General features: G+C 34.0%; 8 protein-coding genes across 8 annotated transcripts; 7 read left to right on the top strand and 1 right to left on the bottom strand.

Moving 5' to 3' along the window:
* Positions 1–6,317: 6,317 nt before the first annotated feature.
* FA14DRAFT_152723 (uncharacterized protein) lies at positions 6,318–7,928 on the top strand (the record flags this gene model as incomplete). Its single annotated transcript, XM_025497552.1, has 1 exon — positions 6,318–7,928. The coding sequence occupies one exon, from the start codon at positions 6,318–6,320 to the stop codon at positions 7,926–7,928; it is 1,611 nt and encodes a 536-aa protein (XP_025357623.1).
* A 912-nt stretch (positions 7,929–8,840) lies between these two features.
* Positions 8,841–9,980, top strand: FA14DRAFT_176617 (uncharacterized protein; the record flags this gene model as incomplete). The annotated part of the gene is made up of 1 exon (XM_025500684.1): positions 8,841–9,980. One exon carries the CDS (start codon positions 8,841–8,843, stop codon positions 9,978–9,980), a length of 1,140 nt encoding a protein of 379 aa, XP_025357622.1.
* A 763-nt stretch (positions 9,981–10,743) lies between these two features.
* On the top strand, positions 10,744–12,171 carry FA14DRAFT_183418 (uncharacterized protein; the record flags this gene model as incomplete). Its single annotated transcript, XM_025501317.1, has 1 exon — positions 10,744–12,171. The coding sequence occupies one exon, from the start codon at positions 10,744–10,746 to the stop codon at positions 12,139–12,141; it is 1,398 nt and encodes a 465-aa protein (XP_025357621.1). The 3' UTR covers positions 12,142–12,171.
* A 131-nt stretch (positions 12,172–12,302) lies between these two features.
* On the top strand, positions 12,303–13,810 carry FA14DRAFT_183416 (uncharacterized protein; the record flags this gene model as incomplete). Its single annotated transcript, XM_025501316.1, has 3 exons — positions 12,303–12,338; positions 12,669–13,287; positions 13,337–13,810. The coding sequence occupies 3 exons, from the start codon at positions 12,303–12,305 to the stop codon at positions 13,735–13,737; spliced, it is 1,056 nt and encodes a 351-aa protein (XP_025357620.1). The 3' UTR covers positions 13,738–13,810.
* Positions 13,811–14,764: 954 nt separating this feature from the next.
* On the top strand, positions 14,765–15,685 carry FA14DRAFT_152719 (uncharacterized protein; the record flags this gene model as incomplete). The annotated part of the gene is made up of 1 exon (XM_025497551.1): positions 14,765–15,685. The coding sequence occupies one exon, from the start codon at positions 14,765–14,767 to the stop codon at positions 15,683–15,685; it is 921 nt and encodes a 306-aa protein (XP_025357619.1).
* Positions 15,686–16,303: 618 nt separating this feature from the next.
* Positions 16,304–17,758, top strand: FA14DRAFT_152718 (uncharacterized protein; the record flags this gene model as incomplete). The annotated part of the gene is made up of 1 exon (XM_025497550.1): positions 16,304–17,758. The coding sequence occupies one exon, from the start codon at positions 16,304–16,306 to the stop codon at positions 17,756–17,758; it is 1,455 nt and encodes a 484-aa protein (XP_025357618.1).
* A 697-nt stretch (positions 17,759–18,455) lies between these two features.
* Positions 18,456–19,842, top strand: FA14DRAFT_183414 (uncharacterized protein; the record flags this gene model as incomplete). Its single annotated transcript, XM_025501315.1, has 2 exons — positions 18,456–19,315; positions 19,454–19,842. Exons 1-2 carry the CDS (start codon positions 18,532–18,534, stop codon positions 19,840–19,842), a joined length of 1,173 nt encoding a protein of 390 aa, XP_025357617.1. The 5' UTR covers positions 18,456–18,531.
* Positions 19,843–19,946: 104 nt separating this feature from the next.
* On the bottom strand, positions 19,947–21,091 carry FA14DRAFT_187437 (RNA-binding domain-containing protein). The gene has a single exon (XM_025501599.1). The coding sequence runs from the start codon at positions 21,050–21,052 to the stop codon at positions 20,096–20,098; it is 957 nt and encodes a 318-aa protein (XP_025357616.1). The 5' UTR covers positions 21,053–21,091; the 3' UTR covers positions 19,947–20,095.
* Between the last annotated feature and the right edge of the window lie 124 nt (positions 21,092–21,215).

The raw sequence follows: 21,215 nt of genomic DNA, 5'->3' as shown, positions 1-21,215 counted from the left end.
ACAGACGGAAGTGGTGCAAGTCTCAACGCAAAATACCACACGGAATTCATCAAGAGACTGCTCCAGATGCCACACAGAATTCATCTCGAGTCAGCAGAGTAGTTTCAACAGAAGAAATAGCACACTTGGCTTTGCAGAATATCAGATATAACTCTCTTTTCCCTTGCAAAGAACTTTATCGATCTATCTCAAAAGCTGAGGAAATCGAGCTGAGCTTTGCCGATGTGCTTTGCTGGGATCTCAAAAAGGTGGATGTTTGGCCGTTCATCAATACCGCAAAGGCTTTTTTGAAGAAATGCCGAGCCCATTATGTGCAGGACACACCGGATTCAGGTACATTTTCGTCTTCCACATTCGAATTTCCGTAATTGGAAGAATTGTTTTTATTGACAATCGATAAAGCAGTCGTTCAATCTGGCGAACCGTAAAATGTTTGGCCTAGGTTAGAGTGTCCAAAGTTAAAGGTTTTTCAAGCTCTTCCCGTGGTTCAACCAGAATTGATTGAGCACCTACTCGGTGAAAGTATCGAGGTATTGTTTTTCAACATTGTTTCTAGGGATGTCTAGGCTCGTAAAAGAATTTTTCAAAAGTTGGAAAAGTGTATAAATGTGAAGAAACTGATCTTTAACGAATACTATACCGCTGCTGAAATCAAAGAAATCTGTATACGCTTACATAGGGCTCCATTAGAGGAAGTGAGGATAGATATACTTAGAAGCGGACCAATGATAGAAGTAATAAAAATAGTGAACGATCGACTTAGCGTTAGACCGTTCATAAAGATTAAAACAGTAACATTTTCAACATATGAAGGTGAGCCGCAAAGAGAAATTTCATAGTTTACAAGCCGTATGTTAGAGAAAGTGTTAGTGTATAGCGGGGTTCGCGGTAGCAGAACTACCGCTTCTTAGTAGATCCCGAATTACGGGATGTTCCTACGTGTATAGAATAATTATACTATACAAGTATGTAATTATATTTGCTAGTAAAGTAAGTTATACGATGTTCGGTGTTAGGTAAAAGTATATATATTTATATTCTATCTAATACTATTATTATTCTTAAGTATATCTAACTTATATTAAATATAAGATATCTAATAGATTTATAGTTATAATAGTATTACTATACTATAATAGACCTTATTAAATTAAATAAGTTAGATAAAGAGGTGATCTTTAAATTAAATAAAGATAATCGAAATTATATTATTTAGAAAAGTAAGATAGTTTAAATATTAAAGATATCGAAGTTAAAAAATATTATATAATTTTATATATATAGTAAAAAAGATAAACCGATAATAATAAAATTTATTATTAATAAAAAGAAAGTAAAATAAGATTTTAAAGATATTAAAAATTATATAAAAGACTTATTAATTATTATATTATTAAATATAATTATTATTTAAATTAATAAAAATATAAAGATATTAGAAATTTAAAAAAGTTTATAAGATATATTTAATAAGAAAATAATATATAATATAATATTAATAAAATATAATTTTAATTAATTAAGATAAAATAAAATTTAAATATTAAAAGATTAAAATATATTTATTATTTAATAAATTAATAAAATTAAGATATAAATTAATATATTCGATAATAAAGATATAATATTTATATTTATTTATAGATTAAATAATAAGAAATATATATTTAATAAAAAAATAATAATATATTATATTTTAATATAAAAGATTAAAATTAATTTAAAATAATAAAGTTTAAATTTTATTAAAAATTTAATAAGATTTTTATTAAATAAAATAATAAATAAAATATAAGATTTAGATTTTAATATAGAAAAAATAAATCTAAAAAAGATATTTATAAAAAATATTAATAATTATAATATTTAAATTAAAGTTTTTATAATAACTATTTAATATTTATAGATAGATAAGAAAAATAATTATAAAAAGAAAAATATTAGATATTATATATATAATAAATTAAGATATAAAAATAATAAATATTATAATTATAATTTAGAAGAAAAGAATAATAAGAATTAAAAAATAATAATAATTATAATTATTATAGAATTATTAATAATCGATAAAGATATTTAATTATTTAATTTAAATATTAATTAATATATAATTTAATAGAAGATAGATTTTATAAAATTTAAAGAAAAAATTATAAAAATAAAAATTATTAATAATATATTTATAAAATATTTAAAAATAAAAAAGATATATTTAAAATTTAAAAATAAATATTTAATTAAATTAAATAATATATTTTAAATTTTAGAATTTTCTTATAAATTATTTTTAAAAAATTTAATTATAAATTATAAAAATATTTATATAATATAAGATTATTAAAATATTATAATTAAATAAAATAGTTTAAATAAATTAATCTATTATAAAGTTTATAAAAATAAATTAAGATATTTATTAATTAAAAAATTTAAAATATTTTTTATTATATTATTTATAAAATAAAAAAATAAATTTTAATATAAATATTTAAAATATATTTTATAAAATATAATTATTATAATTATTAAATTAATTAAAATTAAAGATAAAAAAATATTTTAAAAGACTAATAAAGATTAATATAATATATATATAAAAGAAAAATAAATTAAACTTTTTTTTAATAAAAAAGTTAAAAAGATTAAATATCTTTTAAATTTAATATATATAGATATTATAAAATTAATAAAAGAATTATTAGATAGATATATATATATTATAATATTTATAAATAATTATATAAGTTAGATAAATTTATATTTAATAAAAATAAAGAATAAAGTTTAAAATATATTTTTAAATTAATATTTATTTTAATCTAAATAGTAGATAGATAAAAAATTAAAAATATTATATAATAATAAAAAAAGAAAATATATTATCTTAAAAGATATATTAATAAACTTTAATATTTAATAGTAGATAATATAAATTTATATATTTTAATAAAATAATATTATAAAAAGATTTAATAAAATAATTATAAAAATAATAAGAGTTATATTTATATAAATAAAAGTAAGATTAAATTTATAAAATAAAGTTATAAAATATATTATATAGATTTATAATTAAATAATTAAAAAAGATAATAAGTTATTTTATAAAAAATAATATAATAAAATAATATAAAATTTTAATATATTAAAAATATTTAAATATATAACTTATATAAAAGTAAATAATTATATTATAAAATTTATAATAAAATTAATTAAATTAATATTTATAAAATTTAAAAAAAGATTAAAAAGTTAAAGATTAATTAATTTAAATAATAATTTTAAAATCTATAAATTAAAAGATATATAGTTTAATAAAGATTAAATATATTTTAATTAATTAGTTTTTAATAATTTTAATAAGATTATAAATAAAAAAAAATTAATTAAATATATTATAATTATAAATAATAAAGATTTAATTAAATAAAAGAAATATAAAATTTATAAAATATTAAATCTAAATAATAAAAAAAAATCTATATTATTAAATCTATCTATTATATTTAATAATCTTATTTTCTTATTATTAAAAATAATATTAAAAAATAAAATAAATAATAAAGTTTATATAATAAAATATAAAATTAAAATATTTAAAAGATTAAATAATTATATATTATTTTTATATATAAAGAATATAAAAGATATAATAAAATTTATAAATAATCTTAAATTATTTAATAAAATTTAATAAAGATTAAATTAACTATAATAGAAAAAAATAATAAAAAAAGAATTATATAATTTAAAATAAAATAATATTTAAACCTTAAATAAATTATTAAAAAATAAAAAACTTATAAATATAAAATAAATATTTTATATTAAATAAAAAGAAGATTTAAAGATTAATAAATATAAAATAAGATTTATAATATAAGATTTTATATAAATAATAAAAATCGATTTTAATAAAATATTTTTATTTATTATAAAGATATAAATAATTAAATTAATATTAATTATAATAATATAAAGAAAATAAAAAATATATTAAATAGATATAATCTTTATATTTTTTAATAATAAATTTTAAGAAAAATTATTTATAATCTAATTATTTAAATATAAATATAAAAATTTAATTTATAAATTTAATAAGAATATTTATAATTTAAAATAAATTAATAAATATTAATATAATATAATAGAGAAATATTTATTTAAAATAAATTTTAAAATTTTAAATAAAAATTAAAATATATTTATAAGAAATAATATAATTTTATATCTTTATATAAATAATCTTTTTATTATTATAGATATTAAAGATAAGATTAAAAAGATAAAAAAAAAATTAATAATAAACTTTATAATAAAAGATTTAAATTATATTTTATAAGTTTTAAAATTTTATATATAAAAAAAATTTAATAATAATTAATTAATTATAATAATTAATTAAATAATTTATATTAAAAAACTATTAATAAAATTTAAAATTAATTAAATTTATTTTAAAAAAACTTTTTAATTAAATAATTATAATTATTTAAAAGTATAAATTAATATTTTATTATTAAATAATAATATAAATAAATATTAAAAAAAAGTTAATTTATTATTATAGATTATTAATAATATAAAATTAAATATATATTATTTTATTAATTAATTAGATAGAAATATAATAAATCTAAAGATAATATATATAAAAGTAATAAACTATATATTCTATTATTTAAAATATATTAAAGAAATTAAACTTTCTTATAATAATTATAATAGAAAAATAAAATATTATTTAAATATAGATTTTATAAGAAATAAAGAAAATATTAAATCGATTAATAAATATTTAATAATATTTATTAATAAATTAATTATATAGATATTATAGAAATAATTATTAATAATAAGATTAATAATAAAAATAGAATATATTATTATAAATAAAATATTAAAAAAGATTTAATAATTTATATCTTTATATAAAGATTTAAATTTAATAATAATAAAATTTATAATTTTTTATTATAATAATATAATAATAATTATTTTTAATAAAAATTAGATATTATATAAAAGATTAAAATATATTAATATTAGATTTCTTATAATAAAAGATAAAATTAAAAAAGATAAATTTTAGTTTAAATATATTATTATAGAAAACTAGAAGATAGATATATTAATAAAATATCTAATAGGTAATATATATTATAAGATAATATAATATTTATTTAATAATACTTTAAAATAATTCTAGCCTATTAAAGAAGAGTATTAGAGAAAGTATTAGTATATAGTAGGGTTCACGGTAGTAGAACTACCGCTTCTTAGTAGATCCTGAATTACAGGATGTTCCTATGTGTATAGAATAATTATGCTGTATAAGTGTGTAATTATATTTGCTGGTAAAGTAAGTTATGCGACGTTCGGTGTTAGGTGAAAGTGCATGTATTTACATTCTATCTAATACTATCATCATTCCTAAGTACATCTAGCTTACATTGAACATAGGATATCCAACACCGTATACCGAATTTCAACCTTTATACTTACTCTGATCGTACCGGTTTACGTGACATAAGATTTCAACAAAGAGGATAATACTACTTTAAATTAGTCGAAACTTTATGTTTGCCCGATATGCGCGATTTATCAAGCCAATATTTTAGGGATGCGTTTGCAGAAAGATTTGATAATCTCGACTTTTCTTCCGTGGAAGGCTTCGAATAATACTGCTTAGTTCAGCGGTAAACAAAGAAGCAGAGCTTATTCTACTGGCAAATGCCCTCAAACAGAATAAGCTACCGTCCTTCTTTATTTCCATCATCCTACAAAGTGTCTAATTGAGTTCGTTCATATATTTTGACAAAAGATTATACAATAATACGAAAAAGAAATTTAATGTTTGACGAAAGTACCATAATGATGAAAGTTTGCTTTAGAAGAGAGTACGAGAGGTATGACTGAAATAAGGAGAGAAGCTGGAACATCAAAGGAATGATTACAAACGGTACAACAAACGCTTTTTCTTCCTTCTGGCCGAATTCTGATTTATTTATCCATTTTCAACTGCTTGAGAACCTTTCCAAAAGCTTTGATGAACTCTTCACACGACAAAGGAACCCATTTGGAACCCCGCTTCATTTCAAATTTTTCTTTTTTGTAATTCGCAATGGGGCCGTTGATTACGCCAATTGCAAACCGGCCTTCATTTGATCAGGTCTGAAATACTGCGTACTGTGCGTTGAGCCCGTACCACCGTTTTGCTCAGCACTATCATCACTACTTTGTCATTTACAATCTGCTCTTCACAATCTTGAAATTCTCTTCACATTGCACTGCATACGTCGAACAGTATGTTTGATTTTGTATCCAAGCTGCTTAATGGGCTATCTGCTCGAATCTTCTCTTTCTCCAACCCAAACTCTTTCTCCAACAAATTTGGGTTGGCAAGAATGAAACGAGTGAATATGTCGAACAATAAGTTTGATGTTGTATCCAAGCTGCCTAATGAGCTATCTACTCAAATCCTCTCTTTCTTCGACGTATTTGAGTTGGCAAGAATGGAACGAGTGAGCAAATCGTGGCAAACTTTGATTCGAACAAATTCGACTTTATGGAAAGATGACCGATTTGATGCACAAGTTCTCGATCCTTGCGCTCTTCAACACGAAGCAAAGTATAGAGCCATGCTCAAAAGATGCGATGGTAAGATCGACAAAGTCTTTTTACCACTTGTTCTTCCTTTCAATACCCAAGCCAAGCTGGAATCATTGCTCAAGCCTCTGGTAAAGTCGGAAGTGAAAGACCTTTGGATCGTAATCAGGATAGATGCGACGTGCCCGCTTCTTCACATCGCTTGTGCTCGTCAATACAACGAAAATTTATCAGATGGGCAACTTCAAGATGCAGTCAAAGCTGTTTTGGAGACGGTGGTGCAATGTGGACACTTACGAAATTTGCGTTTAGTTACGACTGAAAGCGTAATCGTGAATATGAGAAACTTTCGTGATCCAGCAAAGTGGCCTTTTGCTGCCAGTCGCCTCAAAAAGCTTGCATTACATAATATCAGGTACGATAGTCTTTTCCCCTGCGAAGAAGTCTATCAAATTATCTCAGAAGCTGAAGAGATCGAGATATGCTTTAATGATATTTATTCTTGGAATTTCACGAAGAAGGATGTTTGGCCTTTTATCAACACTGCAAAAGCTACATTGAAGAAATGCCGTGCTAATTACGGAGTGGACGATCCCGAAACATACCCAGTCTTGCCGCCTATATACAGTTTTCCACAATTGGAAGAATTAAACTTATCTATCGCCACAAACGGAGCATTACGTGAACCACAAATCATCAAGTATAGTTTCGAGTGTCCTAATTTGAAAGTTTTCCATGCTCTTCCTCAGCTTCCATCGCAAATGACAGAGCAGCTACTTTCCAGCGGTATCGAGGTCTTGAGTATTGACAGTTTAATCTATGAAGCGGAGGATCGGAGGAGAGTATTTGAAAAGCTAGAGAAATGCACAAAAGTGAAGAAGTTGATCCTCAATCGAACATGTTCAGATGATGATATCAAAGAACTTTTTGGCCGACTACGCGAAGCTCCCTTAGAGGAATTAATCATGAATCATGTCTCAGACGAAACTATGATCGAAGTGAAAAAAATGATAACAGATCGACTCAGCGTTGGACGATTTACAAAGATTCAAAAAGCAACAATTTCTACAACTGACGGTGAGCCGGCAAAACAGATAGAATGGTTTGCAAATCATGTCCCAGACTTCAAATCTTACACATTCTATGATCGCATCGGTGAGAGGGATTACGAATTCCAGGTACACGGGCAATACTATTTTGAATTGGGGGGACGTTTGCCCGGTTTAGGCTGTTTTCAAGTAGAGAAAGGTGACGATCCTTTTGAAAATTTTGGAAACAATGACCTCCCTTTGCCAGAGGACTTGTATTGACTCTGCCTCGGTCAATGGCTTCCAAAGAAGCAAAATTTCATCATATATAGAACATGTTCCGTTACCAAATATCCTCAAACAGAATCTCCCCCCATCGGTCAAACTACCGTACATGTACATTTCTATTATCCTACAAGGTGACGAATTGAGTTCGTTCACATCTTGAAACAGAAGATTGTACAATCATACGAAAAAAATACAAAGTTTGACAAAAGTACCAAAAGAAAATGAACGTTTGCGTGAGAAGAGAGAGAGGATGGACACGTACAATGAACAACTTCTTCTTTTCAGGGCTACTGCTTAATCTTTATATCCACTGTCGATTGCTTGAGAACCGTTCCAAAAGCCTTAATGAAGTTGCTTAGCCGGATCATTTGGCCCCTCATACGACAAAGGAACAATTTTGGATCCCAGCTTCATTTCAAAGTTCTTTTCCTTCGCGATTTGCAATAGGGCCGTTGAGTACGCCAATTGTAATATCTACTTCATTTGAATAAGACTGGAATATTGCGAATTTTACGTTGAATTATTTCTACTCTTCCTGCTCAGCATTATTACCATCATCATTACATCGTCATTTGCAAAATCGTTATCTTCTCTCTTCCCATTAGACTTCACATAGCAGCCAGTATGCTTGATGGAGTGTCTAAGCTGCCTGTTGAGCTATCTGCTCAAGTCTTCTCGTTCTTCAATGTGTTTGAATTGGCAAAACTTGAGCGGGTAAGCAAATCATGGCAAAACATGATCCGAACAAATCCGACTTTATGGAAAGATGATCAATTTGATGGAGCCAAGGTACTTCACTTATGCGGTCTTCAACATGAAAAAAAATATAAAGCAATGTTTGAAAGAAATAGAGGCAAAGTAAACAAGATCTTTTTACCGCTTTACGTACCCTTCAATACTCAAAAAATGATAGAATCATTACTCAAGCCGCTGGTAAAATCGGAAGTGAAGGACCTTTGGATCGTGATCAGACAAGACGTTACATGCCCAAATCATCACAAACACTATGAGCCGAAGGTGTCACGTAAGCATTTTGAAAATGCATTTGAAGCTGTTTTGAAAACTGTGGCGCAATGCGGTCACTTGAAGAAGTTACGTTTAGTCTCAGTTCCAAACGCAATCGTGAATATAACAGACTTTGGCGAGCCAACAAAATGGCCTTTCGCTGCTGTTCGACTTCAAAAGCTCGCAATGCATAACATTAGATATGGTTCTCTATTCCCGTGCGAAGAGCTCTATCAAACTATCTCAGAAGCTGAGGAGATCGAATTATGCTTTACCCATTCGCATTGCTGGAATCATAAAAAGAAAGATGTTTGGCCTTTTATCAGCACTGCAAACGCAACTTTGAAGAAATGCCGCGCTCATTACTTTACGGACAGTCCGGGCAAGACTCCATCTTTGCCTATTACATACAAGTTTCCACAATTGGAACAGCTATTCTTGTTAGCAGAAGACACATTACCCGTACCATCGAACCACCCGGGGATTACCAAGCAATGCTTCGAATGTCCTAAGTTGAACGTCCTATACGCTAATTTTCGCAATTCAGCACGAATGACAGAGCAGCTACTCTACAACGGTATCGAGGAATTGTGTATTGACAATTTTCCGAAGGACGCTGAGGATCGTAGGAGAATTTTTGAAAAGCTAGAGAAATACACAAAAGTGAAGAAGTTGATCCTCAATCGTATTCTACAAGTTGCTGATATCAAAGAAATGTGTATCCGATTACGCAAGGCTCCTTTAGAGGAGGTACGGATGGATATGCTAGAGGAAGAAGCTATGATCGAAGTGAAGAAATTGGTAAAAGAACGAATTAGTGTTGGACATTACACTAAAATTCAAAAAGCAACAATTTCGACTTCTAAACGTCATTCGGTAAAGGCAGAAGAAATAGAATGGTTTGAAAAACATACTTCAGACTTCAGATCCTGCAATCACTATGATCGCATCGTTCGAGGAGAAACAATATTCCAACAAACAGGGCTGCATTATTTTGAAGTGTCGTCGGAAATACGTATGATTGATTGGCATACGATTTGAACAAAGACTTCGGTGATGCGTTCACGAAAAGAATTGATTTCGACTCCTCTATTAAAACAGTCAGCCTCTTGAAATGAAGTAAGGCTCCATCCTGAACAAATCTTGATCCACTGGCTGAAATTTTCCAACTAAAATTCACATCTGGCTAAAATGTCATTCCTTGTAAATTAAAACTCTCCTACGAAGTGGCAAATTGAGTTTGTTCACAAATTGAAGCGAAAGATTATAATAACAATCGACAAGAATCATGTACATTTCATACAACTACATAAAATAAAACAATGTTTGAGAAAGAGTACAATGATGGCGAGAATTTGCATGAGAAGTGAGAGAGATACGACTGAACAAGTTGAGAAGCTGGAACATCAAAAGAAAGTTTAGACACGGTACAACAAACACCATTTCTTTTTTTGAAAAAGCCGATTTCTGATGTACGTATCCACTGTCAACTGCCCAGCTGCTTGAGAACCCTTTTGAAAAGCTATGATGAACTTGAAATGCCGGATTGTTTGTCCCTTCACACGACAAAGGAACACATTTGGATCCCCGCTTCATTTGAATTTTTTCGTGATTCGCAACGGGGCCGTTGAATACGCCTAATTGCAAGATGGACTTCATTTGATCAAGTCTGGAATATTGCGTACTGTGCGTTGAGCCCGTACCACTGTTCTTGCTCAGCACTATCATCACTACTTTGTCATTCACGATCTGCTCTTCACAATCTTGCAATTCTCTTCACATTGCCCTGCATACGTCGAACAGTATGTTTGATGTTATATCCAAGCTGCCTAATGAGCTATTTGCTCAGATCTTCTCTTTCTTCAACGTGTTTGAATTGGCAAAACTTGAACAAGTAAGCAAATCATGGCATACCATGATTCGAAAGAATCCAACTTTATGGAAAGATGACGGATTCGATGGGCAAAAAGTGTTTGATGTATGTGCCCTTCAACATGAAGGTAAATATAAAGCAATGCTGGAAAAAAGTCATGGTAAATTACACAGGATCTTTTTGCCAGTATACTTATCCTTCAAGACTCAAGAAGAAATAGAACATTTACTCAACCATCTGATCAAATCAGAAGTGCAAGATTTGTGGATTGTGATCAGGGTAAACAGCACTTGCCCTGACCATCACAGGCATACTGAGACTGATTGGACACCAAAAGGCAGATACCAACTTCGGGAGGCAGTCAAAACTGTCATACGGACTGTGGTGCAATGTGATAAATTGAAACACTTGCGTTTGGTGGCAGGTGATAGGGTATACGTCAATATACAAGACTTTGGCGAGCCTTCAAAGTGGCCTTTCGCTATTAATCGACTAAGAAAGCTTGCACTTCACAACATCAATTACGACTCTCTTTTCCCGTGCGAAGAACTCTATCAATGTATTTCAGAAGTTGAGGATATCGAGTTTAGATCAACTGGTAGGCCTGACAACGTAATCGATGACGAAAGGAAGGATATTTGGCGTTTCATTAGCACTGCAAAAGCTAGCTTGAAGAGATGTCGTGTTCGTTATACAATGGACAATCGGAATTCGAACTTAGCTACGTTTACACCTGCCACCTACGCATTTCCACAAATGGAACAATTATACCTATCTATATGTGAGATGCAACGAACAAGTACGATGCAATATTTAAAATGTCCAAGATTGAAGGTTCTCCACGCTTATACAGTGTCTCAACACAAAATGGTAGAGCAACTACTCTGTAACAGTCTAGAGGAATTGCATATCGGCCTCTTACCTGATGAAGAGCAAGACCGTAAGAGTGTGTTGGACAAAATGGAGAGATGCACCAAAGTGAAGAAATGGATCATCAAAAATAGCCTAGGTAATGCTGATATCGAAGAAATGTGCGTTCGATTACAAAGGTCTCCACTAGAAGAGGTAATTTTGAATGACCTATCACCCGATTCAATTCTTAAAGTGAAGAAAATGATAAATGATCGACTTAGTGGTGGATCATTCACCAAGATTCAGAAAGCAACAATTTCGATAAGGAAGGGTGGACCGAAAGAGAATGAATGGCTCAAAAAACATGTTCCAAAAGTTGATGCATATATCCTCCCTGACCGAATTCATCAACGAGACGCATTATTCAGAGAACAGGGATTGCACTATTTCGAACTTGCTGAGCTACTCCGATCTTAAGTACTCAATCAGGCGATGATCTCAATACCCCATTGACAGCAAGACATCAAGCATATTACTCTTTACTCGAACAATTGCATCAAGACTTAAGTTCATGAGGCATTGGTCGCTTGCCTGTAATGACGCAGAGCTTCATATGAATAACATCTGATCGACTGATCATGTATGTACAATACAATCCTCCCATCCTCGTAAATGTATGCTACCTCTACTGAAATATGTCAAATAGAGATGATCAAAGTTTGAAACGAAATTACTGTTAATACACAAAAGGCTGGGGGTATACGAATTTTGCGGGAAGATCGTCAAAAGAATTAATACCTTCCCCTTTTGGAAGGCGGTGGCCCATCAAAACGACCATATCCATCATTGCCTGCAGGTGCTCCATAGCCACCTCCGCCTCCGTAGCCGGCACCTGGTGGTGGACCATATCCACCGCTAGGAGGAGGACCACCCATTCTGCCACCACCTCGGAAACCTCCCCCTCTTCCTCCCCCTCTAAATCCGTCACTCAATTCTGGTATTAGTTCCCCTTGGAACATTTCATCAGTCTTGCTTTCACGCCTACTTCGATTATTGGTCTAGACCGGGAATTGCGCATTCCCAAGTTTGACTTCCGCTCCAATGCAAGACCAAGCCTATTCAACTATCCTGTTACAGCAAAGAAGGAAAGTGAGAAAAAGGTTGAAAAAGTGGAAACGGCTGTGCTAATTACAACGGCTAAATCGCAAGCACGTCAACGTAACAAAGAGCGTGAAAAGGCAAAGGAAGAAAGAGGTGACGGAATGGACGTAGACGATCAAGTACCTCAAAAGAAAGATGATTCGGCTGAAGATATTACCACGACATCGACAAACAAGGACGATGATACAGCGACAGGAGCACCAAAGAAGACAAAGAGAGAACGCAAGGCTGAACCTTCTTTCTCTTTGATTCCCAACTATTCGCGTATCACTCCATTCCAGCTCAACTACGTCAGCTTCCCGCCTGATTGTCGTTATACACCCATTCGACCTCTCCATGCAGGCACAAAGTTGCACGATGTATTCAACACCAGCACAGTAGCACCCAACAAGGGCAAGCTTTCCATCTTTGGTAGCGCATCTCCTGCTCCTGGAGCAAGCGGACGTGCAACACCTGTACATGGTACAAAGGGATCCAATCCACCATCAGCGCCTGCTGTCGCACCACAAAGCAATGCAAATGCACAAGCCCAATCTACGGGACCAACTGCATAGGGAAGCGCGAAGCTTGTCGAACTCAAGCATTGGTGTTCACGGAGGTATTTTGCTTTTGATCGATCGACGTCATACAGAGCCATTTGAGCCTATCAAGACTGAAACTGGTGATGCAGGTGATGCAAATCAACAACCTCCGTCAACCAGTATCGTACCTGCTGCCGATCCACGTGCACCAAGTGGAAGTGATATCAGTCCTGAAGATCAAGCTGCCATTCAACGTGCTCTTGCAATGGACGATGATGATGAACCAGATAATAAACAAGATATTACCGGCATTCATGGAAATACAGACCGTAATAACGGATCTGGAGAAGGTGGAACGGGTGGCGGTCCACCTGCTCCTTCTGCTCGTTGAATTGTCGAGACGAATAAAATAAAGAGGAAGTTGTGCTGATGTAGAGAATTTTCAATCATATCAAATAATACAATTTTGACAAAAGTACAATGGTGTTCAGAATGTGCATGAGAGGAGAGAGGGAGAGATGAGAGAGATTGAACGAGACGAAAGGCCGGAGCATCGATGGCACGGTCCGATAATGGAATGCTCTTTCCACCCTTATGGCTGAAACAAAATGTATGCATCTGCCAAGATTAGTGGCCTGGGAACCTCCAAAAATTTCATGAGGCTTCGGACGGCCGGATTAATTAGCCCTCCCTTCACCGGACAAAGGAGGATTGATTTGACCTCCGCTTCATTTGGAATTTTCTCGCATTAAATCTGCTGAGTACGCCATTTGCGAAAGCGGGTTTCATTTTGATGAATTGCAATTGCTTTAATGCATGGGAAAAATGCGCCCGCATTTCGTCTTCTTCCTTTGAGCGGCCAACAAACCGTCATTCTTGCTCAGCATTACCATCTTCACTTCATCCTTTACGATCTGCTCCTTACAAGCTCGTGATTGTCTTCACATTGCTCCCCATATGACGAACAGTATGCTTGATGGAGTATCTATGCTGCCTAATGAGCTTTCTGCTCAAATTTTTTCATTCTTCAACGTGTTTGAGCTGGCAAGATTGGAACGAGTGAGCAAATCGTGGCAGAATGTGATTCGAACAACTCCGAAGTTATGGAAAGATGATCAATTTGATGGAGCCAAGGTACACGATCTATGCGCTGTTCAACATGAAGGAAAATATAAAGCAATGTTTGAAAGAAATGGAGGTAAAGTAGACAAGATCTTTTTACCGGTTTACGTACCCTTCAATACTCAAAAAATGATAGGATCATTACTCAAGCCGCTGGTAAAATCGGAAGTGAAGGACCTTTGGATCGTGATCAGAAAAGACGATACATGCCCAAGTCATCACAAACACTATGAGCCGAAGGTGTCACGTAAGCATTTTGAAAATGCAATTGAAGCTGTTTTGAAAACTGTGGTGCAATGCGGTCACTTGAAGAAGTTACTTTAGTTTCAGTTCCAGACGCAATCGTGAATACGACAAACTTTGGCGAGCCAACAAAATGGCCTTTCGCTGCTGTTCGACTTCAAAAGCTCGAAATGCATAACATTAGATATGGCTATCTATTCCCGTGCGAAGAGCTCTATCAAACTATCTCAGAAGCTGAGGAGATCGAATTATGCTGTAGTGATTTGATTTACCGGGAGAAGGATGTTTGGCGTTTTATCAGCACTGCAAATGCAACTTTGAAGAAATGCCGCGCTCATTACTTTTTGGACCGTCCGGGCAAGACTCCATCTTTGCCTATTACATACAAATTTCCACAATTGGATCAACTGTTCTTAACCACAGAGAGTACAACATCCATACAATCGAATCAACCGGAGATTATCAGGCAACGTTTCGAATGTCCTAAGTTGAAGGTTCTATACGCTGAGTCTAGCAATTCAACACGAATGATAGAGCAGCTCCTCTGCAACGATATCGAAGAATTGTGTATTGAAGATTTACCGACGGAAGCTGAGGATCGTAGGAGAATATTTGAAAAACTTGAGAAATGCACAAAAGTGAAGAAATTGATGTTTAGTCGATGGGGTAGGATTGCTGATATCAAAGAAATATGTATCCGATTACGCAAGGCTCCTTTGGAGGAAGTATGGATGGAACTACTAGAAGATGAAGCTATGATCGAGGTGAAGAAAATGGTAGAAGATCGACTTAGCGATGGATTTGCCACTAAAATCCGAAAAGCAACAATTGTGAGTCTTACAAATCAGCCGTCAAAAGAGATGGAATGGTTTGCAAAACATATTCCAGACCTCAAATCCTACAATTACAATAAACTTGTCGGTCAAAGAGAAACAATGTTCAAACGAAAAGGGCTGCATTATTTTGAATTGTGAAGATCATAACGCATACTGTAAGACGACTTCGAATGACACTGCCTCAGTCAGCTTCTTTCGATGAAGCAGAGCTCATTCGTTTGCTCACAGATCAAAATAAAAGATCATACAATCAACAAAAATCATGTACATTTCATACAACTCCATTAAGTAATAGAATGTTTGAGAAAGAGTATAACGATGATGAGAACCTGCGTGAGAAGAGATAGATCGATACGACTGGAGAAGACGAGAAGCTGGAACATCAAATGAATGTTTAGACACGGTACAACGAACGCCTTTTCTTCCTTCAGGCCGAATTATGATGTACTTATCCATTTTCAACTGCTTGAGAACCGTTTCAAGAGCTTTGATGAACTGGGCCGGATTATTTAGCCCTTCACACTATAGGAACCTATTTGGATCCCCGCTTCATTTCAGAGTTTTTTTCGTAATTCGCAATGGGGCCATTAAATACGCCCAATTTCAGAATGGACTTCATTTGATCAAGTGTTTGAATATTGTGTTCTGTGCGTTGAGCCCGTACCACTGTTCTTGCTCAGCACTATCGTCACTACTTCGTCATTTACGATCTGCTCCTATCAAGTTTGCACTTTTCTTCTAATTGCACTTTATATGATGAGCAGTATGCTTGATGAGGTATCCAAGCTGCCTGATGAGGTATCTAAGCTGCCTAATGAGCTATCTGCTCAAATCTTCTCGTTTTTCAACGTGTTTGAGTTGGCAAGATTGGAACGAGTAAGCAAATCGTGGCAAAGTATGATTCGAACAAATTCGACTCTATGGAAAGATGACCAATTTGATGCACAAGCTTTCGATCCTTGTGCTCTTCAACACGAAGAGAAGTATAAAGCCATGCTCAAAAGATGCGATGGTAAGATCGACAAAGTCTTTTTACCACTTTTCCTTCCATTCAATACTCAAGCCAAACTCAAATCATTGCTCAAGCCTCTGGTAAAGTCGGAAGTTAAAGACCTTTGGATCGTAATCAGAAACGATGCAACGTGCCCAAATCATCACAAACACTATGAGCCGAAGGTGTCACGTTTAAAACTGAAGAAGCAATTTGAAGATGCATTTGAAGCTGTTTTGAAAACTGTGGTGCAATGCGGTCACTTGAAGAAGTTACGTTTAGTCTCAGTTCCAAGCGCAATCGTGAATATAACAGACTTTGGCGAGCCAACAAAATGGCCTTTCGCTGCTGTTCGACTTCAAAAGCTCGCAATGCATAACATCAGATATCATTCTCTATTCCCGTGCGAAGAGCTCTATCAAACTATCTCAGAAGCTGAGGAGATCGAATTATGTTTTGCTGATTTGACTTTCTGGAATCACCAAAAGAAGGATTGTTGGCCTTTTATCAGCACTGCAAACGCAACTTTGAAGAAATGCCGCGCTCATTACTTTTTGGACAGTCCGTACACCACTCCATCTTTGCCTATTACATACAAATTTCCACAATTGGAACAGCTATTCTTGTTCGCAGAAGAGACATTACCCTTACCACCGAACCACCCGGGGATTACCAAGCAATGCTTCGAATGTCCTAAGTTGAAGGTTCTATACGCTGAACCTAGCAATTCAACACGAATGATAGAGCAGCTACTCTGCAACAGTATCGAAGAATTGTGTATTGAAGATTTACCGACGGAAGCTGAGGATCGTAGGAGAATTTTAGAAAAAGTTGAGAAATGCACAAAAGTGAAGAAATTAATGTTTAGTAGATGGGATAGCATTGCTGATATCAAAGAAATGTGTATCCGATTACGCAAGGCTCCTTTGGAGGAAGTATGGATGGAACTACTAGAAGATGAAGCTATGATCGAGGTGAAAAAAATGGTAGAAGATCGACTTAGCGATGGATTTGTCAATAAAATCCGAAAAGCAACAATTATAAGTCGTACAGATCAGCCGTCAAAAGAGAGAGAATGGTTTGCAAAACATATTTCAGACTTCAAATCCTACAATTGCAATGATCCCGTTGGTCAAAGAGAAATAATGTTCCAACAAACAGGGCTGCATTATTTTGAAGTGTCGTCGGAAACACGTATGATACATTGGAATACGATTTGAACAAAGACTTCGGTGATGCGTTCACGAAAAGAATTGATTTCGACTCCTCTATTAAAACAGTCAGCCTCTTGAAATGAAGTAGGGCTCTATCCTGAACAGACTTGATCCACTGGCTGAAATTTCCAACTGAATTTCATAACTGGCTAAAATGCCATTCCTTGTAAATTAAAATTCTCCTACGAAGTGGCAAATTGAGTTTGTTCACAAATTGAAGCAAAAGATTATAATAACAATTAACAAACATCATGTACATTTCATACAACTACATAAAACAAAACAATGTTTGAGAAAGAGTACAATGATGACGAGAATTTGCATGAGAAGTGAGAGAGATGCGACTGAACAAGATGAGAAGCTGGAACATCAAAAGAAAGCTTAGACACGGTACAACAAACACCTTTTCTTTTCTTTAAAAAGCCGATTTCTGATGTACGTATCCACTGTCTACTGCTTGAGAACCTTTCCAAAAGCTTTGATGAACTTGAATTGCCGGATTGTTTGGCCCTTCACACGATAAAGGAACACATTTAGATCCCCGCTTCATTTGTATTTTTCTTCGTGATTCGCAACGGGGCCGTTGAATACGCCTAATTGCAAAATGGACTTCAATTGATCCAGTATGGAATATTGCGTACTGTGCGTTGAGCCCGTACCACTGTTCTTGCTCAGCACTATCATCACTAGTTCGTCATTTACGATCTGCTCTTCACAGTCTTGCATTATCATCACAATCTTGCAATTCTCTTCACATTGCCCTGCATACGTTGAACAGTATGTTTGATGTTATATCCAAGCTGCCTGCTGAGCTATCTGCTCAGATTTTCTCTTTCTTCAACGTGTTTGAATTGGCAAAACTTGAACAAGTAAGCAAATCTTGGCAAAACGTGATACGAAAGAATCCAACTTTATGGAAAGATGACGGATTCAAAGCGCGAGATGTGTTTGATGTTTGTGCCCTTCAACACGAAGGTAAATATAAAGCTATGCTGGAAAGAAGTCATGGTAAATTACACAGGATCTTTTTGCCAGTATATTTATCCTTCAAGACTCAAGGAGAAATAGAAGATTTACTCAAGCATCTGATCAAATCCGATGTGGAAGACTTGTGGATCGTGATCAGAATGGGCAGCACTTGCCCTGAACATCACCAACATAATGAGATTGATGAGACAACGATAACCAGGAGCCAACTTAATGAGGCAGTCAAAACTGTCATACGGACTGTGGTGCGGTGTGATCAACTGAAAAACTTGCGTCTGGTCGCAAATCGTGGTGTGCAAGTCACTATGCAAGACTTTGGCGAGCCTTCAAAGTGGCCTTTCGCTGCTAATCGACTAAGAAAGCTTGCACTTCACAACATAAATTACGATTGCCTTTTCCCAAACGAAGAACTCTATCAATGTATTTCAAAAATTGAGGATATCAAACTTAGCTTTGCTACTGGTTGTGGCTACGTTTACGAACCGGAGGATGTTTGGCGTTTCATTAGCACTGCAAAAGCTAGCTTGAAGAGATGTTCTGTTAGTTTTTTGCATTACGATCGGAATTCGAATCTAGGTACGTTTACACCTGCCACCTACGAATTTCCACAAATGGAACGATTATACCTATCTATATAGTTGAGATGCAAGGAGCAAGTACCATGCAATATTTAGAATGTCCAAGATTGAAGGTTCTCCACTCTTATTTGGGGAGTCAACACAAAAATGGTTGAGCAACTACTTTGTAACAGTCTTGAGGAATTGTGTATCGGCGCCTTACCTGATGAAGAGAAAGACCGTAACGGTATGTTGGACAAGCTGGAGAGATGCATCAAAGTGAAGAAATGGATCATCTACAAAAACCTAGGCGATGCTGATATCGAAGAAATGTGTGTTCGATTACAAAGGGCTCCATTAGAAGAAGTGATTTTGATGCAATTAGAACGCGATTCAATGCTTTCAGTGAAGAAAATGGTAAATGATCGACTTTGTAGTGGATCATTCACCAAGATTCAGAAAGCAACAATTCGGACGGTGAGAGGAAGATTTGACAAGGAGATTGAATGGTTCAAAGAACATGTTTCAATAGTTGATGTAGATTAACGTCCTCTTTGACCGAATCTATCAACGAGAAACAGTGGTCACTGGCCTGTGATGCCGCAGAGCTTCATATAAATAATATCTGATCGACTGATCATGTATATGCAATAGAATTACAATCCTCTCATCCTTGTAAATGTATGCTACCTCTACAAAAAGATGTCAAATCAGAAATGATCAAAAATTTAAACGAAATTACTGTTAATACACAAAAGGCTGGGGGTATACGAATTTTGCGAGAAGATCGTCATAAGACTTAATACCTTCCCCTTTTTAAAGGCGGTGGCCCGTCAAAACGACCATATCCATCATTTCCTGCAGGTGCTCCATAGCCACCTCCGCCTCCGTAGCCGGCACCTGGTGGTGGACCATATCCTCCGCTAGGAGGAGGACCACCCATTCTGCCACCACCTCGGAAACCGCCGCCTCTTCCTCCTCCCCCTCTAAATCCTCCACGGAATCCACCACCGCCGCCACCTCCTCCAAAGCCACCTCTGCTAACAATACTTGGCGCAAAAGCAGGTTCGGCAACAGGAGCGGGTTCTTTCTTCTTTCGCGTTAATCCTCCCAATCCTCCTCCTAATCGTTTTGGCTTCCAATCCTTTACTGTCCTTCCACGTTCAACATCCACCATTGCTCTTTTTCCTTTGATTTTTATTCCTTCTGCATCTTTGTATGCTGCACGCATATCACGTTCTTGTTCGTATACGATGAATGCATACCCCTTTGACTTTCCTTCTTTATCACGTACGATTCGTATCCGTTGAATGGGACCATACATTTCGAAGTCTTTCTTGAGATCTTCCTCTGTGACTGTGTAGTCTAGTCTAGAGATGAACAGCGTTGTGAATGGATCACCTTGTGCTTCAGGGTCTTCTTTTGGATTATAGTTGGCTATCCCTTTCGATTTTCTCTCTTCGATTAATTTCCTCCTTTGTTCTCGTTTGAGCTCTTTCTTTGTTTGTTCGGTCACTGTGAACGATTTTCCATGTTCATCTTTCCCTTCATCTTCTTCTACACCTTCGGTTGATTGACCTTGATCGGCTGCTTCTTGTTTCAATTGTTCGAGTATTCGCGAAATTCCTTCCAGTGGACGAATTGTCTGTTTTGGTTTCTGGAATGGATCGTGATTTAGCTGTGAAGGTGGTGTGAATGATACTGGCGGTCTTGGTTGAAATAATCTCAATATGTTTGGAGGCAATTGATGTGTCATCCTTGTTTGATGAGCCCCTCTCCGTTGTGACCGTAACCAGGAAGAAAAGATTGTTGCCAAAAGATTAAATTGTCCCATGCATCCTTTTTTCTCGGATCTTCTCAAGGCACTTTGGGCGCGTATGATGTAAATGCGGCGCACTCAACCTGTGACGCGCCAAAAG

This window comes from Meira miltonrushii (genome assembly GCF_003144205.1).
Source record: "Meira miltonrushii strain MCA 3882 unplaced genomic scaffold FA14scaffold_1, whole genome shotgun sequence".
NCBI lineage: Eukaryota > Fungi > Basidiomycota > Exobasidiomycetes > Exobasidiales > Brachybasidiaceae > Meira > Meira miltonrushii.
This window is presented reverse-complemented; position numbering and strand designations above follow the sequence as displayed.